The sequence below is a fragment of the Schistocerca cancellata genome, chromosome 5 (assembly GCF_023864275.1).
Source record: "Schistocerca cancellata isolate TAMUIC-IGC-003103 chromosome 5, iqSchCanc2.1, whole genome shotgun sequence".
NCBI lineage: Eukaryota > Metazoa > Arthropoda > Insecta > Orthoptera > Acrididae > Schistocerca > Schistocerca cancellata.
Window position 1 is genome coordinate 810,139,481 of NC_064630.1, and position 21,532 is coordinate 810,161,012.

Below are 21,532 nucleotides of genomic sequence, written 5' to 3' on the forward strand. Positions count from 1 at the left end.
AAATCTGTAGATATTCAGATAGATAAACTATCATGGAAAGCCCACGTTCAGGAGCTTGTTTAAAGATGTAATGCTGCCATTTTTACTATTTGAATGGTATCTGAAGTAAGTGATTGTTCGACAGCAAAAGTAGTCTACTTTGCCTATTTTTATTCACTTATAATGTATGGTATTATATTTTGTGGTAACTCTTCCCATTCTCAAAGGACAGTTTTGGCTCAGAAACGGGTGCTTCGGGAAATAAGTGGTGTATGTTTGTGAACCTCTTATTGACCCCTGTTCATTAGTCTGGGTATTCTGACGTTGGCCTCTCAATATATATATTCTTTATTGCCATTTCTTGTTAACAATATCAGCTTGTTCCCAAGGCTTTGACCCAGTTAATACTATGCAGGAATCCAATCTGCTTTTGGATCATAATTCCTTGATTCTTGTGCAGAAAGGTGTGCAGTATGCTGCTGCATCCATTTTCAATAAACTGCCCCAAGAATTCAAAGATCTTAGCAGTAATCCACGTGCTTTCAAATCGAAACTGAGAAGTTTCCTCATGGGTCACTCCTTATATTCTGTTGAGGAGTTCCTTGAAAAATTAAGCTGGTTCCTGTGTTATATTGTTGATTGCATTTAAATAAACTTAGGGCTTGTCTTTTTTTGGGTTCTAAGCATTTTATTTTATCTGTTATTACTTTTATGTTGTAATTTCAAGTACTGACACATTCCCAGACCTTGAGATTTGTTCCTCAATGTGGTACTATGGAACTAGACGTGTAAAATCAAAAATAAAATCAAGTACCTGCCCGGTGGTAGCCCCCTGACCATGCAGTGATCACATTGTGGGTACCTGCTCTGCACACTCCCCATGTGTGCCACAGAGTATGTGCCCCATCATGACTGGAACATGGGTACTCCTGGGAATGGATTAACGGCCAGGTAGCCATTGCTGTGGCAGGTGGCACCATGCCAGATAGTTCACATATGAATCAACTTAAACTTTCTCCTGCTGGTGCTCACACGACTGCAGCAGTCTCTTCAAATTGAAAGGCCTCATACGATGTAATGAAGTATGATCCCAGTGCATTCCCTTCCCTTGCCATGCCATCAGAGGAATGCAGGACTAGATGACAAGGAGCAAATCCTCCCACTAATACCTGTCTGTACCAGTACCAACAGGGACACCTTTTTGACCACAAGGCCTTCCCAGTCGTAAGTGCTGCTCTGTTGTGGAAAATTGGGTGACATTCCTGTGACTGTCACTCCCCGCAAGAGTCTTAATATGGTCCAGGCTGTCATCTTTCTCTGTGATATGCTTTTGCAATCTGATGATGAGCTGCGGGGCCAACTTTGAGTTACAGGATGTGAATTTCATGCATCGTGTCCATTGAGGGTTATACATTGCCCGAGAAGTTCAAGGTGATGGTCTACTGGTGTGACATGTAACTCGTGTGTTTCTCCTCCCATGAGATGCTTCAGGTGTATGAAGTTCGGAAGCATGTCTCTGTGTTGCATTGCTGCCCCTGTCTGCAGGGATTATGGATGTCCACTGCACACAAATGTTCTATGTGTCCCTCCCTCCACCTGTGTAAACTGTGGTGAGCTCCACTCTCCCTGCTCACCAAATTGCTCCATTTTTAAGTGTGAGAAGAAAATCCTGGACAAGCTGTCAATCAGGGGGCCAGAAAAAAGTATGAGCATGTAAATCCCGTACAAATGATACAGTGTTACGCTACAGTTGCAATGTTGTCTCCATCTCCGTCAATGGTGCCTTTCTCTGTTGTGCCTCTTACAGTGGACCCTCAGAACCACATGCTGATACCTGCCCCCCCAGGTGCTAGGGGGCCCTTCTGATGCTTCCACCACACCCATTTCAGGAATATTGGCTCCCAACCAGCCAAGTTCCCCAGTCCCCATCCCCAAGGTGGTGGCATCCCATCCTCCTCCAGTTTCTCTATCTAGGAAGAGGTCTCTCAGGACTCTGCCTTCTATGGAATCTTCCTTGCTGGTCCAGGCTGCTGGCTGTCGAGCTTTGATTCCTCCTCTGTCCCTGAAACCAATTCAGGGACACCTTCTCAGTCCTTGTCTTCTAAGGAGGAGGACAAAATTCCTGTGGCCCCCACACCACTGGACTCTGCATGTACTCCTTCTGTGCCCAAGGTGGAAATTCTGGTGGCTCCTGAGGCACCAGATCTCCACAGAATCTATTTCACTGGATCCCCTGATGTCTGAACCTGTGTTAGCACATGACCATGGGTCATAATCTACGTCCTCCCCTGCCCCGGATTGCTTTGTGCCCCCACAGTATTCAGACAGTCTGATCCACCAAGGAATTGTACTGGTAGCTGGCTGAGCTGCTCCAGCTTTTAAGCATGTACCCTGCATTCTGTATTGTCATCCAGGAAAAATGTTTTCCAGCAAATCGATTTCTGCCCTTCACGGCTACTGAGGTTATTTTAAGAATTGTACCGACTATGAGAGGGTATCGGGTGGAGTTTGCATGTATGTGCTGGACCCTGTATATAATGCCTTGATCTTTGGAGGCTGTGGCTGTTCTGGTAAGGGCACATCAGTATTTTACCATCTGTAATGTTTATCATCCTCTCGATGATGTCGTGTCCCATTATATACTGTCTGCATTCAGCTGTCCCCACCTTTCCTAGTCTTGAACGACTTCAACACCCACAACCCTTTGTGGGGTGGTACAATGACCACTGGCTGTGGTAAAGGAATCAAAACTTTACTTACCCAGTTCGATCTATGCCTCTTGAACTTGGTGCCCTCATACACTTTAGTGTGGCACACAGGACTTATTCAGCTGTTGATCTTTCCTTTTTTCAGCCCTGATCTTCTACCATCTATCTACTGTACAGTCCAGGATGGCCTGTGTGGTAATGACCACTTCTTGATCTCCCTGTCCTTCCCATCCCGTCGATGCCCACCCAGATGGGTTCTCCGTGATGCAGACTGGGATAGGTTCACCTCTGCTCATCCTTAGCTCCCCATTGCAATGCAGTATGGATGTGACTGTGCAGCATATGGTGGCAGCCGTTCTTTTGGCATTCGACCAAGCCATTCCATCTTCCCCGTCTGAAGATGGTACCTTGGTGTCCACGGGGACTGCTGCATCTATTAGAGATCGAGATCGTAGGAGGGCTTTCCAACACTGTAAGCAGCACCCTTCACAGGAGCACCTCATTGCCTTTAAACGGTTCTGTGCCCTCATCTACTATCTCATAGAACAACAAAAGCAAGAATGCAGGGAGCAGTATGTTTCCACCTTTGGATCACATACTTTTCTATCACAAGTATGGGCAAAGATCAGATGCCCCTATACTTCCAGTCCGCTGCAAATGTACCAAGTATTTTCTTAGAGGGTTCCATTTATAACAATCAAGATGCTATCGGTTGTAATTTTTCCTCCCATCTACGTGATTATGTAGCTCTCAATTCGTTCGAGCAATCAGTCATTCATAATATGAAACACAGTCATAGCTCATTCACTCAAAATGATTCAGAAATTTTACTTGTTAGAATGAAATCAGGTGATGATTCTTCTTCTCTGGAGGCTCGTGCTTTGCGGCAGTCTGCTAATCTGTACAAATAAAATGCCTCGTAATTTTTGGGAGCGTTGTGTAATCAGTCAGGAAACCTCGGATCAAGCGGATATTTGGCTTTCATGAAGTTTAACCTTCCGAAGAAGTAATGCAGGTTCGTATCCAGTCTTTCGGAAGTTCCCTTCTGATTAACAACTACGCAATATATCGATGAATATCATTAATTCTCAAATGTCAAATACACACCTTTTGTATGAAGGAGCAATATATATATATTTCCCTTTTAATCGTACAATTTCGTATCAGTTATCTTCTGTCATAAATCTCAATAATCAGATTACAGTTCTTCGAAACAAAGCTCAGGCTAATCGGCACGAAGTATGAAACTACTTTGCGCATGGATTCTGCGAGTATGAAGATAGAAAATTAGTAAACGTCATTCAAGGGTAGAATTGTATCAGAATAATTCATCGAATATAAAGAGATATTACACGCTGAACATTTTGCTGATCATTATGTTCGTGCATCTGCATCTGAGAACTACCACCATGCCTTTCAGCTAATTAAACAGCAGATGGAGAGAATGCACTTATCTTTTACTACCAGCCACCTGGTGCTCCATTCAGCAAATGGGAACTCTCCAGTACTCTAGTCCATTCCCCCATACGGCCTCAGGGCCAGACTGCATCCACAGCCAGATGCTGAAACATCTCTCTCCTAGAGATGGACATTTACCATCCAATCAGCCTTACTGACATGAGTGGGGTCTCCGGGATCCACTCCCGATTTTTGTCTAGAACTTCCTGTTGCACCATATGATCTGGGTTCAAGTAGGTGCTTCACTCAGTACTCCATATCTAAGAGAACGGGATCCCGCAGGGCTCTGTACTAAGAGTTCCTCTCTTTATGGTGGCCATCAGTGGTCTAGTGGTGGCTGTGGTGCCTTGGTATCACCCACCTTATATGCCAATGAGTTTTGCTTTCAATATTTCTCCTCTAGTATGTGTGTTGCTGAGAGTCACTACAGGGCGCCATAAGAAAGGTGCAGTCATGGGTTCCCAACCATGGCTTTTGGTTTCCCGCCACCAAGACTCATGTCACGCACTTCTGTCACCATTGTACTGCCCACCCACACTCATAGCTTTACCAAGACAATCAGTTACTTCTTGTAGTTGAAACACACCAGTTTTTGGGAATGGTCTTCAATTCCTGGCTGACGTGGCTTCCTCTACCTTCACCAGTCTGTGCGAAATGTTGACACACCTCTATACACTTCACTGCCTCACTAACACTATCTGGGATGCAGACCACTCTATCCTTTTGCTGCTCTACAAACCCCTGATTTTATTCTGTCTCGATTATGGGAGTCTTGCATATGGTTCAGCATAACCCTCAGAATTGTGAATACTGGACCCCATTCATCATTGTGGGGGCTGACTTGCGACAGGAGCCTTCCGAACTACCCCTCTAAACAGCCTACTAGTCGAGACTGGAGTCACTCCATTACCTATGAGGTGCCAACAACAGCTGTTGAATTACGCTATATGCGTTCATAGCTTCCCTGAACATCCCAACTACCGTGTCCTTTTTCCTGGAATGGAACTCCACCTCACATAACAGTGACACAGAACTGATTCACAGTTGCTGCCTGCATCCAGTGTGCCTGTTAGGAACTGCAATTTCCTCCACTGTCACCTGTCCACATGACGTATATCCCAATCTCAGATTTGTATCAAAGTCTTGTTTGGCCCAAAAGATTCTGTTGACCCCATGATTTTTTGTTACGTGCTCTTGGCTGTTCTAGAGCCATATCTGAGTTCAGAAGTGGTATTCACCAATGGCTCAACAGTCGACTGGTGAATAAGCTTTGCAAACACACATGCACGGTGCTGTCAACTCCACTCTCTGCTAAACAGCTGCAGTGTCATCACTGCTGAAATGATGGCCATTAAACTAACCCTTACCCATGTTCATTCTTGCACTGGCAAGGGTATCCTAATCTGTAGTGACTCCTTAGCAGCTTTCACACTATAGACCAGCACTACTCTCCTCACTCACTGGTTGTGGCTATCCAGGATCTTGTCACTGACCTCCAACAAGCTGGATGACCAATTGTTTTTGTTTGGCCTCCCAGTCTTGTTGGGATTTTGCAAAATTATTGCGCCGACCTGTAGGCCAACATGGCCACCAGAATGTCGATTTGGAGGTTGGGATTCCAGAAGCAGACCATCAGTTGCTGGAAGGCTGAACTCAGAATGGCCTGCCTTGATCTCCCCAAACAAAGTGAGGACAATTAAGGAGATCATGACCATGAGGAAGTCTTCCCTGCATGCTTCTCACAGAGAATCCACTGCCCTCTGTCGACTCTGCATTGGCAACACTTGGCTGACCCATGGCCACATTCTCTGCCATGAGGATGCTGAAACAGAGCCTACCTGGCTGTGGCCTACTTACTCATAGACTGCTCTAGTTTGGTTGCTTTGAGGTGACATGTTAATCTTCCTGACATGCTGTCTCTGGTGCTAGCAGACGACGCCATGCAGCTGATCTGGTGTTATGTTTTGCCCGTAAAGGCTGTTTCTATTCATCCCTTTAAGATATGGCTTTTTTGCCTCATTGACTGCCTGAGGGTTTGGTGGGGCACCCCTCCACCCCTCTCCTGCCCCCCCCCCCCCTCCTCCCGGGTTCCCTTGTCGGATCTTGCTCTGTGGCCCAGCCTCTGGCCTTTCCACCTTTTTATTCTCTTTATTCTTTTTCACTTTTTGGTTTTAATGCCTTGTCTTGCTGATCTTGTCTTTGCTGTCTTTTTTCTGGGCCTTTATCTCTGTTTTTTTTATTGTGTTAGTTATACTTAAGAAGACTTTCCAGGATTTGCCTTTCACATCCTTTCTTTGATGACCACTCCTGGTTTTCCAGTTAACAGATGAAGGTGCTGATGACCTTGCAGTTTAGTCCCTTTCACTCCAGACCAACCAACCAACTACAACAACAATGTGCCATTCGTAATGAATATGCTAACTTCTCAGCAGTGACCCCCAGAGCTATAGTTGCAGCTATTTTACCTGAAATTTTGCAGACAGACTGAATTTATTATGTTGACATGAAGCCAACATCTGAAAAGACTGATTATGAAAACATCATCTACTGCAGAAGTTAATAATATGTTTGTTTCTGATGGTGTCAATTTCTCCTTAGATGGTCTCCTTGTCCAACACCAGTTCTTATCTTGAATTTTCTTGACACTTTTGTGAATTTTACTTTGGATGTCATATTGGTCAGTTTTTCTTTCAAAGAGTTCAAGGTCTTATCTACACCCAATTTGGTTCATGTGCAGAAGAGGGAATATTCGCCTACAGAGTTGGGTATTTTGGAAGTCAACAGATTTCTACTTGAGGTGAGGCTTTGTTGGATTTGATTTGGGGAAATAATCATCTGGCTCTTCTCTTCAGTTGGTGGGAATCCCAGAGTACAACTTCTCTTCAGGTTGAGGAATCTGGTGAAGTATTCTGAGATTGCTACCCTTCTTACTGAGTTTAAATTTCCCATCTGGTCCATGGAGGTGAAGTGTCTGGGCCAAACAGGCAATTACTTGCAGATGGATATTTTAATGAAGGTCTCTGTTGTTCTTCTTCTGTAAGGCCCACTCAATGATGTCCTTGTATACTCTCTCTTGGGTTTTCTTATGACCTTGGTTGTGGTTTTTCTGGTTGTAGGAAGATTGTATGATTAACTGTCCTTTTATTGGTGTGTCACTTGAGCCACACTTGCTTGTATACTCAGTTACCTTGCCACATGCTGTTGTGTGCCATGGATGTTTGTTCTTCTTGGCCACTGATGTAGTAGCAATTGCTGCATGTCATGGTTTTTTGTAGTTGTTAGCTAATGCATTGTTGAGAATGTCATTATCTTGCAGACAGGCTGAATTGAATCTGTGAATTGTGAATTTATTGCAGTTATTATTTCTGTGCTTTGTGAGTGGGAATTACTTTCCTCTGGCCAGTGACTGATAGTGATCTGAGTCAATGTTGGCACTGCTCAGTACCTTCATATTGAGTATTTTATTGCCATTTTTCCTGCTAATAGCAACATGATCCACTTGAAACACCCTTAATTTATTGTTCAAACAATGGAAAATCCAGGATGGAATGTGACAATATTATGAAAAGGAAAGTTGCTACTCACTATATAGTGGAGATCAGGCGCGGCTCGTGGTTTCTATACTGGGAAAGGCTGCGGTATTTATCGATCGGAGCCAACATAGACCTCGGGTGACGCTACAGATTTCTGACAAACAACTAAGAATTCAGGGGGAGGGGGGTGGGCAGATCACTCTCTACCCATAATTTTACGTACTGTATCTTCTATAATCAGGTATTAAATATCATTAGAAGCTAACTTCGAGTTAAAATCTTTGGTTAGTGTTTTTATACGTCATCATTACATTTTCTGACACTTTGCAGCAAATCATATGAAAAGACGCGTTTCGGAGAGATCTTTAATGCGATGAATGTTAACTTCGCGGCTGCTTAATATTTTTGGTGTTTTCAGTTCTAAACTAGGTCTTGTGCAAGTAAAACTCACTAGAATCTTGAAGAATACACTCCGAAAAAGAAACTTGCTAATATCGCACGGTATCAACAAAAGCAGTCAGCATCAGCAAGCAAGAAAAGTAAAGTAATGGGACAAATTTTGCATGCTTTGTCCTCTAATCACTTATGAAACTCTCGTTAGATGGCAGTACTGTTATGTTACTGTAGGCTAGTGCACTCTGGCGGGATATTTGCAAACTTATTCTAAATGTGGATAAAATAGCCAATGACAGAAACAAAACAACTATCTAAAACATTATCAAAACAATAATACTAAATGTTGATTAATGACGCATCGAAGCGTATTAGAGATGTGCACAGACAGAGATTGGATAGTGAAGTTTCGGCCACTCTACATTCCTTTATTACATAGATAACGGAATGTGAAAAATGTGTGGTGGTCGGTATGACACCCTTAGGCTGCAAGCTCTGAGCCTTCGGGTCGCCCATAAAGAGCAGTACTATGTAGAAGCCATGCCCCCAAACCGTTACTACACGCAGCTTACGGAAGTTCCAATGCGCAGCCTAAACACTACTAACCGTTCGGAAAACATCTATCGATACAAAGAGTTCCAAAAACGTTGACCATCGTTATTTTAATCGGAATGGGAAATATGGGAAATTCGTCCTGATAATTTAAATTATGTAATACGTTCTTGCGAAATTTTCTTTAACATATATTTTGGGGCGGCTCCGCCTCAGAGCCTTTAATTACGAGCCGCGCCTGGTGGAGATGCATCTCCCTTAATGTAGTGTTGTGACATTTCCATGTCTTTTGTGGGAAAATGTTCAAATGCTGTAGATCTAGGGACCAGCTTGTAGTTTCTGCATGGGTCTACCGGTCCTGTTTCTTCTGTTGTGGGCTGGGTACTCTCCAGCTATTCTTGAGTTTCTTCTCCTGCTCCATTGTTTCCTACTTATCCATTGTTTCTTCTAGTGCTCTCCAGTGTTTTTGTACTTTTTCAATATCCTTCCTATCCATGTCATTGGAAGGACCATGGAAGTTAATGATTGTATAGGCTTTATTGAGAGCTGTGAAGGATATGGCACATGTTCTTTCATTTGTAGATGAGAAAAAGTTGATTTTCTTACTGACAACGTTTCTTATTCTTGTAAGAATGTGTAGGCTGTAAAGAGTACATAAGTGAGCTTACCCCAACATATGTGAATGTTGACTGATTACCACCTGGTGTATACATTCTGTTTGTTGTTTGTCCATGTTACTAGTAGTGTGAAAAAGTTTGCATATGGTTACGTGAAGGGAACATTATGTTAACTATGAAGGTTTTAAGCCTAGAAGTCACCTGCATTGATTGGTTTGCTAACATAGTTTTCAGCTGGGATTGGTTAACCAATCTTCTGGTAAGTTGCTTGCATAACACTGGCATCTTGTGTGGGTTACATGCTGGAACTGGAGTGTAAGAGGTTAGTTGATTCTCTTGCTGAAACCAATATGTTACCGCTGCAGATGATTAGCAAATGATAGTGAAATGTGTTGTTGCCAGAGTCAAGGCCTGGTCCCATGTTGATTCCTGGGATTTCATTTATTATTTTTTCATACTCTTTGTGAGCTGTGTACCTTGAAATGTTACCAGGATACTGAAGAATCTGTGTTGTTTTGGCTGTGCAACCAGTCATTGTTTACTACCATGCACGATATTTCATTTAGGCACCTGGCATCAGGTGAGCCATCAAACACAGATATCGACTACGTACGTTGCACAATTCATTATCACACTATACGCACTTTGTGCATGTGTCATAATCATAATTGCAAGACCGACCACACTGCCAGCAGACAATGCCATCAGTGGTGGAAACTCAGATGTCCATTTGGTTGCCGCTCGCTGTGTCCCTCGGCTTACTCCGTTGTGTTCACTGAGAGCAAATCACGGAAATAATAGGATTCCCTGTGGTAGCCAGTTGATAGCCACTGGTTTTTTGCCTGATGTATGTTCATAAAATCTTTAATAATCCAAAAGTGGATAACCAGTAGACAAAATTTTTGATTCATCATATTCAGTTGTATGCTCAGTGGATATCTAATGTTCAACAGTGGAGATTTCATTGGTTGCAACACGCGAGTGCTGCATTGATAGTGTACATAATGTTCTTCCAATGTATGTGTGATCTAAACTATTATACCATACCACACTGACAAGGGTTTACATGTAATGACTGTTCAAAAAGTATCTGACTTTTATTGATAAAATCAATTTTTATTCAGACACAATTGTTTGACAATAGTCACCTTCAAATTAGTCCCCTTTGACTTCTACACATCTCTCCCAAAGTTGCTGCCACTTCTGAAAGCATCACAGGAAAGCTTCTTTTGACGTGGTGCACAGCTGCTCCATGGAATTCTGCACCGTGCTCCCCTCCCCGGGGGCTCGCCACTCTTTGGTGGACTCGTGCTTGGCTGCCAAGGGGCCCCAGCCTTTGCAGCATTTTTCCCGTTCCGTGCTGCATATCTATCCTCTTGGTATTCTTTTTCCCCTCCCTTGGGGAACATGTCTGGGGTGTTATTGGGAATGTTGAGCATTGTCTGTCGCTGACATAAGAATAGTCTCATCCCTGTCTTTTGTTCCCTTTTCCTTTCTTTGTTTCCCTTCTCCTCTCGTTCCTCCACTTCTTTGTTTGAGGTTCCTCTTTTTCTTCTCCCTCTCTGTGCACTCCTAAAGGCTGGCCCATGTGTCTGAAGCGTAACAGGCGACTGGGTAATATGTGAGTCCCAGCCCCAGGTCGACAGATAGGGTTTGCACGTACCAGAGGGTCACTCCGACTTCATTGGTGTTGCCACGTGATACTTAGCCTGGCCAGCCTCTGTGTCACCAGTGCGCACCGCCAACAATTTTGCTGCGTTGGACTCCACAGACCGGCAGAACAAGCAAGCTGATGCTACTGTGGACCCCCATGTGCCCTGTAGCAGCGACTCTTCGCAAACTGTCACTTGGCAACTGCGGAGGTGACACCCTTTCATCACTTCCTCATCATGATTCTCTTCCAGTGGAACATTTGTGGGCTTTGGTCTCACAAAGAGGATTGATGGCTGCTTTAAGCATCGCAGCATCCCCTTGTACTCTGCCTTCAGGAAACAAAATTGTGTCGTAATGACCACTTTGACCTTTCACATTTCTTCCCAGTTCGTTTTGACCTTACCCCTGAGATTGGCTTTCCATCTCATAGGAGCGTCATGCTGCTCATATTTGATGACATTCATAGTCAACCTATCTCCCTGAGTACTCATCTTCAAGCTGTTGCAGTTCGCCTTTTCCTTCCTCACCTGACTTTCTCCCTCTGTACCATTTATGCCCATCCATCATTTGATGTCACCAGGGCAGACGACTTCCTTCAGCTTATTGGTCAGCTACCTCCCACATTTCTGCTACTCGGTGCCCTTTTGGCTGATCTTCTTAATCAACGCAACTTCTTCTGCTTGGAACACCCACATTCGTTTCCGACTCCTCACACCCCTATTCCCATTTGGACCTATCCTTCTGCACTGTCCAGCTTGCCCCTTCATCTTGAGTGGTCCATTCTCTCTGATGCCTACTCAAGCGACCATTTCCCATGTGCTGTCCATTTGCTGACTCCTGCCCCACCTGAGTGCCCATGCAAATGGCAACTTACTAAGGCTGACTGGTGGCTTTACACCTCCCTGACGACCTTCGAAGAACAGGATTTCCCCAGTTATGATGACGAGGTGGGCTATCTCACAAACATTATCCTTACTGCTGCAGAACATCGCGTTCCTCGCACTTCCTCTTTACCACGCTGTGTCCCAGTCCCATGGTAGACTGAGGCATACCGCAACACAATTCACGCACGGAGACATGCTCTGCATTTTTAACCATCATCCTACAATGGCAAACTTCATTCATTATAAACAGATGTGTGCAAACTGTAGTCGTGTTCTCCGGGATAGCAAAAAAAGATAGCTGGATTTCATTCACTATTTCTTTTAACAGTTCCACCCTTTCCTCTGTCGTGTGGGCCAACTTGCGACAGCTCTCAGGAACTAAGATCCATTTGCCAGTTTCCAGCCTGGCAGTAGAAGATGATGATGTGGTCACTATTGCTATCTCCAACACCTTGGGCCGCCATTTTGTGGAAATTTCGAGCTCTTCCCACTATCACCCTGCCTTCCTTCATCGGAAACAAGTGGAGGAGACTCGGGTGATACCCTTCTCTTCACAGAATCGTGAGTGCTACAATGCCACCTTTACTATGAGGGAGCTAGATCATGCTCGCAGTTCATTCCGATCCTCTTCCCCAGAGCTAGACGCTGTTCACATTCAGATGTTGCAGTACTTTTCTCTTGTGGGCAAGGACTTTCTGCTTAACACATACAACCACATCTGGGCAGAGGGCACATTTCCTGGACGTTGGCGTGAAGCCACCGTCATACCCATACCTAAGCCCGGTAAGGACAAAAACCTTCCTTCTAACTACCGCCCCATCTCTCTCACCAGCTGTGTTTGCAAGGTGATGGAACGTATGATTCATGCCCGGCTAGTACAGTGGCTCATGTCATGCAATTTACTAACGACTGCACAGAGTGGATTTTGAGTGTGGTGTTCGGCAGTTGACCATCTTGTTACTTTGTCTATCAATGTCTTAAATGGTTTTCTGTGAAAATCTCAGACTGTGGCTGTGGTTTTTTGATTTGGAGAGGGGCTATTACACCTACTGGTGAACTGGTATCGTCCGTACTCTTTACACGTGGGGCTTCCATGGCCATCTGCTCAGTTTCCTTCGGGAATTTTTAAAACACCCGAGTTTTCAGGGTGCTTGTGGGTTCTGCCTTGTCGGACACCTTTATCCAGGAAAATGGTGTGCTTCAGGGTTCTGTCCTGACCGTCATCCTCTTTGCTATCGCCATTAACCCAATAATGGCCTGTCTCCTGCCGGGCATCTCCGGCTCCTGTTTTGTTGACAATTTTGCCATCTATTGCAGTTCTCCATGGACCTGTCTCACTGAGTGGTACCTTCAGTGTTGTCTTGATCGTCTTTACTCCTGGAGCATTGACAATGGCTTTCATTTTTCCACCGACAAAACAGTCTGTATGAATTTTTGGTGGCATAAATGGTTTCTCCCATCACCTTTACATCTTGCGCTGTTGCCTATCTGTTCATTGAAACTACAAAAGTCCTGGGGCTCATGCTTGATAGGAAACTCTCTTGGTCCTCTCATGTGACTTACCTGGCAGCCCACTGTAAGCAGTCCCTCAATGCCCTACTTGTCAATGGTACTTCCTGGGTGCCAATCGAACCACCCTCTTCTGTTTGTACTGGTCTCTTGTCTGTTGGAAACTTGATTATGGGTGCTTTGTTTATGTGTCTGCACTTCCATCCCTCTTACGTTGTCTCTACGCTATCCTCCATCGTGGCAGCAGTTTGGCCACTGGCGCCTTTTATACTAGCCTGGTTGAGAGTCTGCATGCTGAAGCTGCTGAACTACCACTGTGCTACCGCCATGAGTTTCTCCTCAGCAGCTATGCATGCCATTTTTCTGCCATGCATAGCCACCCATCCTATGCCTCCTTCTTTGATGATTCCATTGATTGCCAGTATGGGGCGTGTCCCTCTTCTCCGTTACCTCCAGGAGTCCGCTTTTGGCATTTGCTTCGGCAGCTTAACTTCACACTACTTGCAACTTGCCTGGTGGGTGTGAACCCTACACCACCTTGGCTTCATGAAGTGGCCCATGTTAACCTTGGCCTTCATTCGCTTCCTGAGGATGCTACTCCAGCGTCGCGCTGTCGCCTTCAGTTTCGTGACCTTCGCATGGAATTTCGCGATAGCATCTGTATGTACACTGATGGCTCTCAGACTGACCATGGTGTTGGTGTGCCTTCATCATTGGCACCCACATTTTTAGATGTCGACTTCCGGCACACTGCTCAGTATTTACAGCTGAGCTCTTCGCCCTGTAACAGGCCACGGAGTATATCCTGCAACACCGTCTTTTCAATTGTGACCTCTGCTCAGACTCTCTAAGAGCCCTTCAAAGTCTATGTGTGCTGTAAACCACCCATCCGCTAGTGCAACAGGCCCAGGAAAACTGTCACTTGTTCATCGTTGGTAGAGCCACTGTGAAGGTTATGTGGGTTCCTGGTCATGTTGGTCTGCCAGGAAATGAGGCTGCTGACGCTGCAGCCCCAAGGCTGCAGTCCTCGTACCTCAGCCCAGTAGTTCCTTTGTTCCCTCCAATGATGTCTGTGTTGCCGTCTGTCAGGAGGTGTCCTTTTGGCATCACCATTGGTCCTCCCTTCATGGGAATAAGCTCAGGAATATTAAGCGTCTCCCAGTGGCTTGGACGATCTTCTCTCGGCCCTCCTGTCAGGAGGAGGTCATTTTTACTAGGTTGCGTATTGGGCACTGCCATTTTAGTCATCATCATTTGATAAATGGCACTCCCCCACCACTTTGTACACATTGTGCCCAAGTTTTAAATGTCTGCCACTTCCTAATGGAATTTCCATTTTTTAACCATTTACTTTCCCGCTGGGGTTTGCCATCTGAGTTATCGGTCATTTTAACAAATGACGCGCAGGCTGTTGACCACATTTTACTTTTTATCCATCAAAGCAATATGCCGAATGTCATTAAATTTTTGGTTTTAGACCTCTGTTACTGTATGGTGTCTTTCATAGCCCTTTCTCCATGTCCTTGTTTTTTGCTATCTTCTGTTATGTCATTTGGGATTGATGTGTAGTCATTTTTTTAACTCGTTTCTGTTTTCATGTTCTGTGGTTTTGATGTGGGCATGTATGACCCCAGTTGTTTCTGCACCCTAAAACAAAACAAAACAAACAAACAAACAATGTCTTCCCTGTTCTGAAATCTGGTCCCTTTTAGGGTCAGTTCAGCGGAAAGCCAGAAGTCACTCGGTGTTAGGTGAGGGGAATCAGGAGGCTGACGAAGAACAGCCATGTGGTGTTTGGTCAAAAAGTTTGAATTAATTGAGGATGAAAAGTGGGTGCATTATCATGGTGAAGGTGCCAACTGCTTGCTGTCCCCAAGTCTGGCTGTTTGTGTGTCGGTGCTTCCCAAAGGCAGTGCAGAACATCTTAGTAGTACTCATTATTGACATTAGTACTTTCAGGGGTGTTGTTGTGATGGACCATATTATGTGTGTAAAAAATAAAAAGGGCAGCATAACTTCCACATTGCTGCAGACTTGCCTCTCTTTTTTGGGTCTCAGGGTTGATGGCTGCTTCCATTGCAGTGACTGGAACTTTGTAACTGGATTGTGCCCATAAACTCAAAACTAATCACCAGTGTTAAGTTGGGATTACTGTTCAGTGTCCAGCATGTCCTGTGTGATCACCAGACAAAATTGATTCTGTTCCAGTCATTAACAACTTTGGCACAAATTTTGCTGAGATCCTCTTGAGATCCAAATGTTTTGTTAAAATGGAATGGATGGGTCCAGTACTAATTTTAACCTTGTTTGCAAGTTCTCTGATTCTGATTTGTCTTCCTGTACCGTCAGTGTCCTTGCCTCATTTACGGATATGTAGGACCTGCCTGAATGTGCATCACTCGTCACTGATAAGCAGCTGTTTTTGAGACTGGTGTATTATTCCTTTATCTGTGTGGTACCTATCCCCTTGTCCTCAAACACTTCTTAAATCTTGCTGAGTGTTTCAGCTTTAGAATTGCCAAGCTTAAAATGGAATTTGATGCAATAACATTGTTCCACTTTTTCTGTAATTTTATCTACAGCACACAATCCGATGACTACCATTTACATGTGTTCACTTATCAACGGTTAGCCAGCTACTGACTGTTTTTGCAGGTGTGAAAAAATTGGGAAGCTGCATCACTTGTGCCTACAAACAGAGAGTGTTTGTCTTGATATGATTCTTGAGGTCTAGAGTAAAAAAATATTGGATATTTTTTGAACAGCCCTTTTATACTCCATCCTTCTGCAATAACAAAAGTAATCCACTGATCAAGAATGTACTCAGTCTTGGATGGTGGACAGAAAGCCACTGTCACTTGAACTTTAATAGGACCCTGCCTGTCTTGATAGAGATGTCGCCAACAAACGAAATGAAACTGTGGATTTTGCTGGCTTACTGTCGTCATTGTCAGAATTTTTTTCTTTTTCTTTAGTTGATGACATCCTTTTGATCTACCAAATGGAATATCAATTTTCCTTAAAGAGGGCTCTTAGATGTTCAAGTTTTTTTTGCACTCTCTTAGAATCAGAAGAATATTACAACTGGAAGACTAAATATAAATGCATGTGATTGGGCTTACAGTGAACTGAATGACGTTGAGAGCCATCGTCCTGTCTAATCAGAACATCATAGAATGGGAGATAAGCATATTTTCCTGTTGCTATAGTAAACAGGATGGTCTTATGAATTAAGCTGAGATGGTTCAAAAACTACATTAACAGGTTCTCTCCAAGGGGTGTCCACTATAAAAGTGTCATGAACATTTGCCAAAAATCTTTTGACTGAAGAGCTACTGATTCCAGGGCACTTTCCTCAAAACCCTACGTACATAAGATGGCCACTAAGGGTTGGAGGGAGGTGAAGTGGGAGAGGGGCAGCTTCCCACAGCTATCACTTTCTTAAAAAAGTATCTTGTGAAACATTATAGAGGTTGAGGCAGAAGAATGCAAGAATAAGGCTGTGATGTGTACTTGAAATTTGTTGCCAATTGGTCCCAGAACTTTACAAGTCGGGGTACTGTAAAAAGATAGACCACATCAAAGCTAACTTGGAACAGCTCAGATAACTACGTCTCTTGATGAAGTCTATCAAGTTGCAAATGTGGTATGAACATTTTCTCACAAATGGTTTCAAAAATGACAAAAGATGTTTAGCTAAGTAATATCTATGAGCACCAATATTTCTTGCTCTTGCCTGTAATATTTAGACCCTTGTTATGGATTTGAGTAAGTCCATACAATATGAGCGGAACACAATCCTGTTCTCTTCAGTGCTGTAGTTTATTTTCATTTATTTCTGTTCTATGTTATTATTATTATTCGTTACAGTCAACTTTGGACTACGCTAAGCATCAGTCATTTCTTGTGCTTTTTCTTGCGTTCTTCCCAGTACTTCTTCATTTTTTCCAAGCCATATATATCTGTCTGCTGATTATTACTTCTTCTATTTGGCCAGTAGTAATCCATCCGCATGTATTTGATTGTTATTATTACTATCACTGATCAAATTAAGTTAGAAAAACTTCTACTGTACAGAATATTGCCTTTTGTCTATTCCTGTGTACCAGTCTTTTTTTTCCCAGCTTCCTTACAAAGTGAAGAAACCACTCATTACAAAAGTGATATTCCTGTCACTGTTTATTCATGTGTGTACCCATTGCAAAGTACATTATATTTGTGATGCTAACAGTTTTCTTGTATTTTAGGCCTTCAAAATGGGTAAAGTGAAAAGATTGAGGAAGAAATTTCATTTATCAAGAGAGGAGCCTGAAGTAAAAGATGCTGGAAATTTCACTGTCTCACTGAAGGATGAAACTATCCCACAGAACACAGATACTTTAACACCCCTCCCAAACATATCAGAGAATAACATTTTTGCTGGAATGGATATTAAATTTGAAGACTTGAAGAAGGACCTCAGTTTTGATGACTCAAGAAGTGTTGTCTCAGTTACCAAGAGGGAATTCAAAAACCGTATTACATCAAAGAAAGAAAGACGACTTGCCAGGCATGAGACCTTCATTAGCAGTAAGTAATAAGTGTGAAATACAGTTTTGCTATGTTACCTGACAATAAAATTACCAGTTTACTTTTTGAACACATGGCATTGCACACATGCGTGCCCGCGCGCGCACACACACACACACACACACACACAGTGTCATTGTTGATAGTAAATTTCTTCAGTGTATGAATGTGCTGTGAGGCTGTAATTAATATTCCAAACTTCTTAAACAGTCATTACAATATTTACTCTGTTGGATCTCACATGCAGTTTAAAGTACTTTCTCCTGTGCACTCATTAGTTTGTTGAAAATGGCATCCCCAAAATATTATTCCGTATTATATGTATGAATAAAAAGGTGCAAAATTTATTAACTTATTCATTGAAGATGAAATTTATTCTCATGGTAGGAGCAGCTGAATCTAAACATTTTAGCAGATCTGCTATGTACTGTTCTTCCTCTAGTTCACCCATACACTGTATTTTGTAAACCCCATAATGCTGGAACAGTGTATTTTTCCAAATTTATATAAAGTCCAGTAGTGCAAACCCAGTCACCAATGTTAACCAATATTTTTTTAAATTATTTTATTTGTTGATAGCAATACAGACTATTGGACAAAACGTGGTGCTATTTCACAGTAACGGTTTTTATAGTAGTCTGGATTTCTTGAAGGGATTCTAGGAATTGATGAAGAAATCTGTTACAGAAATAAATGCAATTCAAAAGTTGAAGATGGAGGAGAAGGAAAAACGACGACGTCAGAAAAGAGCAGTAATAGGAGATTTAAAGCCTCTAGTTGATGCTCTGCCGGCCAGTGAATGTCATAAAAATAAAGAAAGAAAAAGACCTGCACCTAAGAAGAGATCAGTTCCAAAACTAAAATGGAGGCAGAAAAATATGTAAGACATTATTTCTATTACATTTCTTGCATAGAGATATTTTCAGTAAGCTTTCTGTGATGCCTACCCCTAGTTCTGGCTTCAGTATAGGCATGTACTGGTAGCCAAATTTTATCATTTGTGACAGTGTCTGTAGAAACTTGGTTCACCACATAATACTCAACTTGGTAGTTGTAGTAAATCATAAAGTACATACCAGATAGCAAAAATATGTTTTACAAATCATAATTAACACTTTTTATTAAAATTTTAATTCATAGTAGTTTAGAAATCTGCATATAAATTCATAGAAATGCATAAAATATACAAAGCTGTTTAAAACTTGGTTGCCTTTCATGTTATGCAGGACACAAAAAATTGCATACTTCTCTAAGGCTGTCCTTGGCAGTTTCAGCTCTTTTGAAATTGATTGGGAACAGATGGAGAAGGAAAACTTATCGTGTAACTGTTCTAGAGGCATTTAGTAAAATGATTTCAGCATTAGAATTTCAACACTTTCCTCATGGCTACAGGCACTGCCCTGTAGATGGCTGCTGCACATAATCCATTAGTGTGATTTATGGTATCATCTACATTTACATTTATACTCCGCAAGCCACCCAACGGTGTGTGGCGGAGGGCACTTTACGTGCCACTGTCATTACCTCCCTTTCCTGTTCCAGTCGCATATGGTTCGGTAAGAACGACTGCCAGAAAGCCTCCGTGCATGCTCGAATCTCTCTGATTTTACATTCGTGATCTCCTCGGGAGGTATAAGTAGGGGGAAGCAATATATTTGATACCTCATCTAGAAACACACCCTCTCAAAACCTGGACAGCTAGCTACACCACGATGCAGAGTGCCTCTCTTGCAGAGTCTGCCACTTGAGTTTGCTAAACATCTCCGTAATGCTATCACGCTTACCAAATAACCCTGTGACGAAACGCGCTGCTCTTCTTTGAATCTTCTCTATTTCCTCTGTCAAGCCGACCTACACTGATGAGCAATACTCAAGTATAGGTTGAACGAGTGTTTTGTAAGCCACCTCCTTTGTTGATGGAGTACATTTTCTAAGGACTCCCAATGAATCTTAACCTGGCATTCGCCTTACCAACAGTTATTTTTATAAGATCATTCCACTTCAAGTCGTTCCGTACGCATACTCCCAGATATTTTACAGAAGTAACTGCTACCAGTGTTTGTTCTGCTATCATATAACCATACAATAAAGGACCCTTCTTTCTATGTGTTCGCAATACATTACATTTGTCTGTGTTAAGGGTCAGTTCCCATTCCGTGCACCAAGTTCCTATCTCAGCAGATCTTCCTGCATTTCACTGCAGTTTTCTAATGCTGCAACTTCTCTGTATGCTACAGCATCATCTGCAAAAAGCCGCATGGAACTTTCGACACTATCGACTAGGTCATTTATATATATTGTGAAAAGCAATGGTCCCATAACACTCCCCTGTGGCATGCCAGAGGTTACTTTAATGTCTGTAGACATCTCTCCATTGAGAACAATATGCTGTGTTCTGTTTGCTAAAAAATCTTAAATCCAGCCAAACAGCTGGTCTGAAATCCCGTAGGCTCTTACTTTGTTTATCAGGTGGCAGTGTGGAACTGTATTGAATGCCTTCCAGAAGTCAAGGAAAATGGCATCTACCTGGGAACCTCTATCTAATAGTTTCTGGGTCTCATTAACAAATAAAGCGAGTTGGGTCTCTCACAATCGCTGTTTCCGGAATCCATGTTGATTCCTACAGAGTAGATTCTGGGTTTCCATAAATGACACGATACGCGAGCAAAAAACATGTTCTAAAATTCTACAACAGATTGATGTCAGAGATATAGGCCTATAGTTTTGCGCATCTGTTCATAATTGGATGTTTTCTCTTTTACAGTTCCATTGTATAATTTTGTCTGAGCATCTCATATTTTTAGATTAGAATAAAAGCATATCGGTTAGAACTTGTGGAGCGTTATGTGTTTGAAATTTGTTACCAGCATTAAATTAGGTAATAAAATCATTGTTGAAGGGTATGTGTATCTACTGACAACTGCAGTTCTGCAGTGTTATTCTTTTCTTCTTTTCTCACCTGTTGCTGGCAGTTTGGTAGCTGATTTCTTTCAGTTTATGGCAATATATGTAGAACTGGATCTTGTTTGTTGTTGTTGTTGTTGTTGTTGTTGTTCTTGTCTTTAGTTGGAAGACTGGTTTGATGTATCTCTCCATGCTAGTCTATTCTGTGCAAATCTCATCATCTCTGTGTAACCACTGCAACCTACACCCATTTTAACCTTCTAACTGTACTCAAGCCTTGTTCTCCCTCTACAGTTTTTATCCCCACACACTTCCCTCCAGCACCAAACTGACGATTTCATGATGTGTTCCTTCTTTTAATAAAGTTTTGCCTCAAAGTCTTTGGTCTTAAATTCAATCAGTACCTCTTCATCAGTTATCCAGTCTATTCATGTAATCTTCCACTTCCTTCTGTAGCAGCACATTTCAAAAGCTTCTATTCTTCTCTTGTATAAACTGTTTACTGTCCACTTTTCACTTCCTTACAGGACTACGGCCCATACAGACATCATTAGAAAAGACTTCCTTACACTTAAATTTTATTAAATGTTAACAAATTTCTCTTTAAAAATGCTTTTGTCCTATTGTCAGTCTGCATTTTATATCCTCTTTACTTCAGCCATTATCAGTTCATTTGCTGCCCAAATACCCAAACTACTCTACAACTATTAGTGTCTCATTTTTCTAATATTATTCATATAGCATCACCTAATTTAATGAGACTACATTCTTTT

General features: G+C 42.6%; 1 protein-coding gene across 1 annotated transcript in view; it reads left to right on the forward strand.

The window, feature by feature from the left end:
* The window catches only part of LOC126187780 (ribosome biogenesis protein SLX9 homolog), a 74,055-nt gene that overhangs the window by 15,894 nt on the left and 36,629 nt on the right, over positions 1-21,532 (forward strand). The window contains exons 2-3 of the mRNA XM_049929051.1: positions 17,534-17,855; positions 18,543-18,735. Coding sequence (XP_049785008.1) covers positions 17,543-17,855; positions 18,543-18,735 — 506 coding nt within the window. The 5' untranslated portion in view covers positions 17,534-17,542. The remainder of the gene's footprint in view (positions 1-17,533; positions 17,856-18,542; positions 18,736-21,532) is intronic.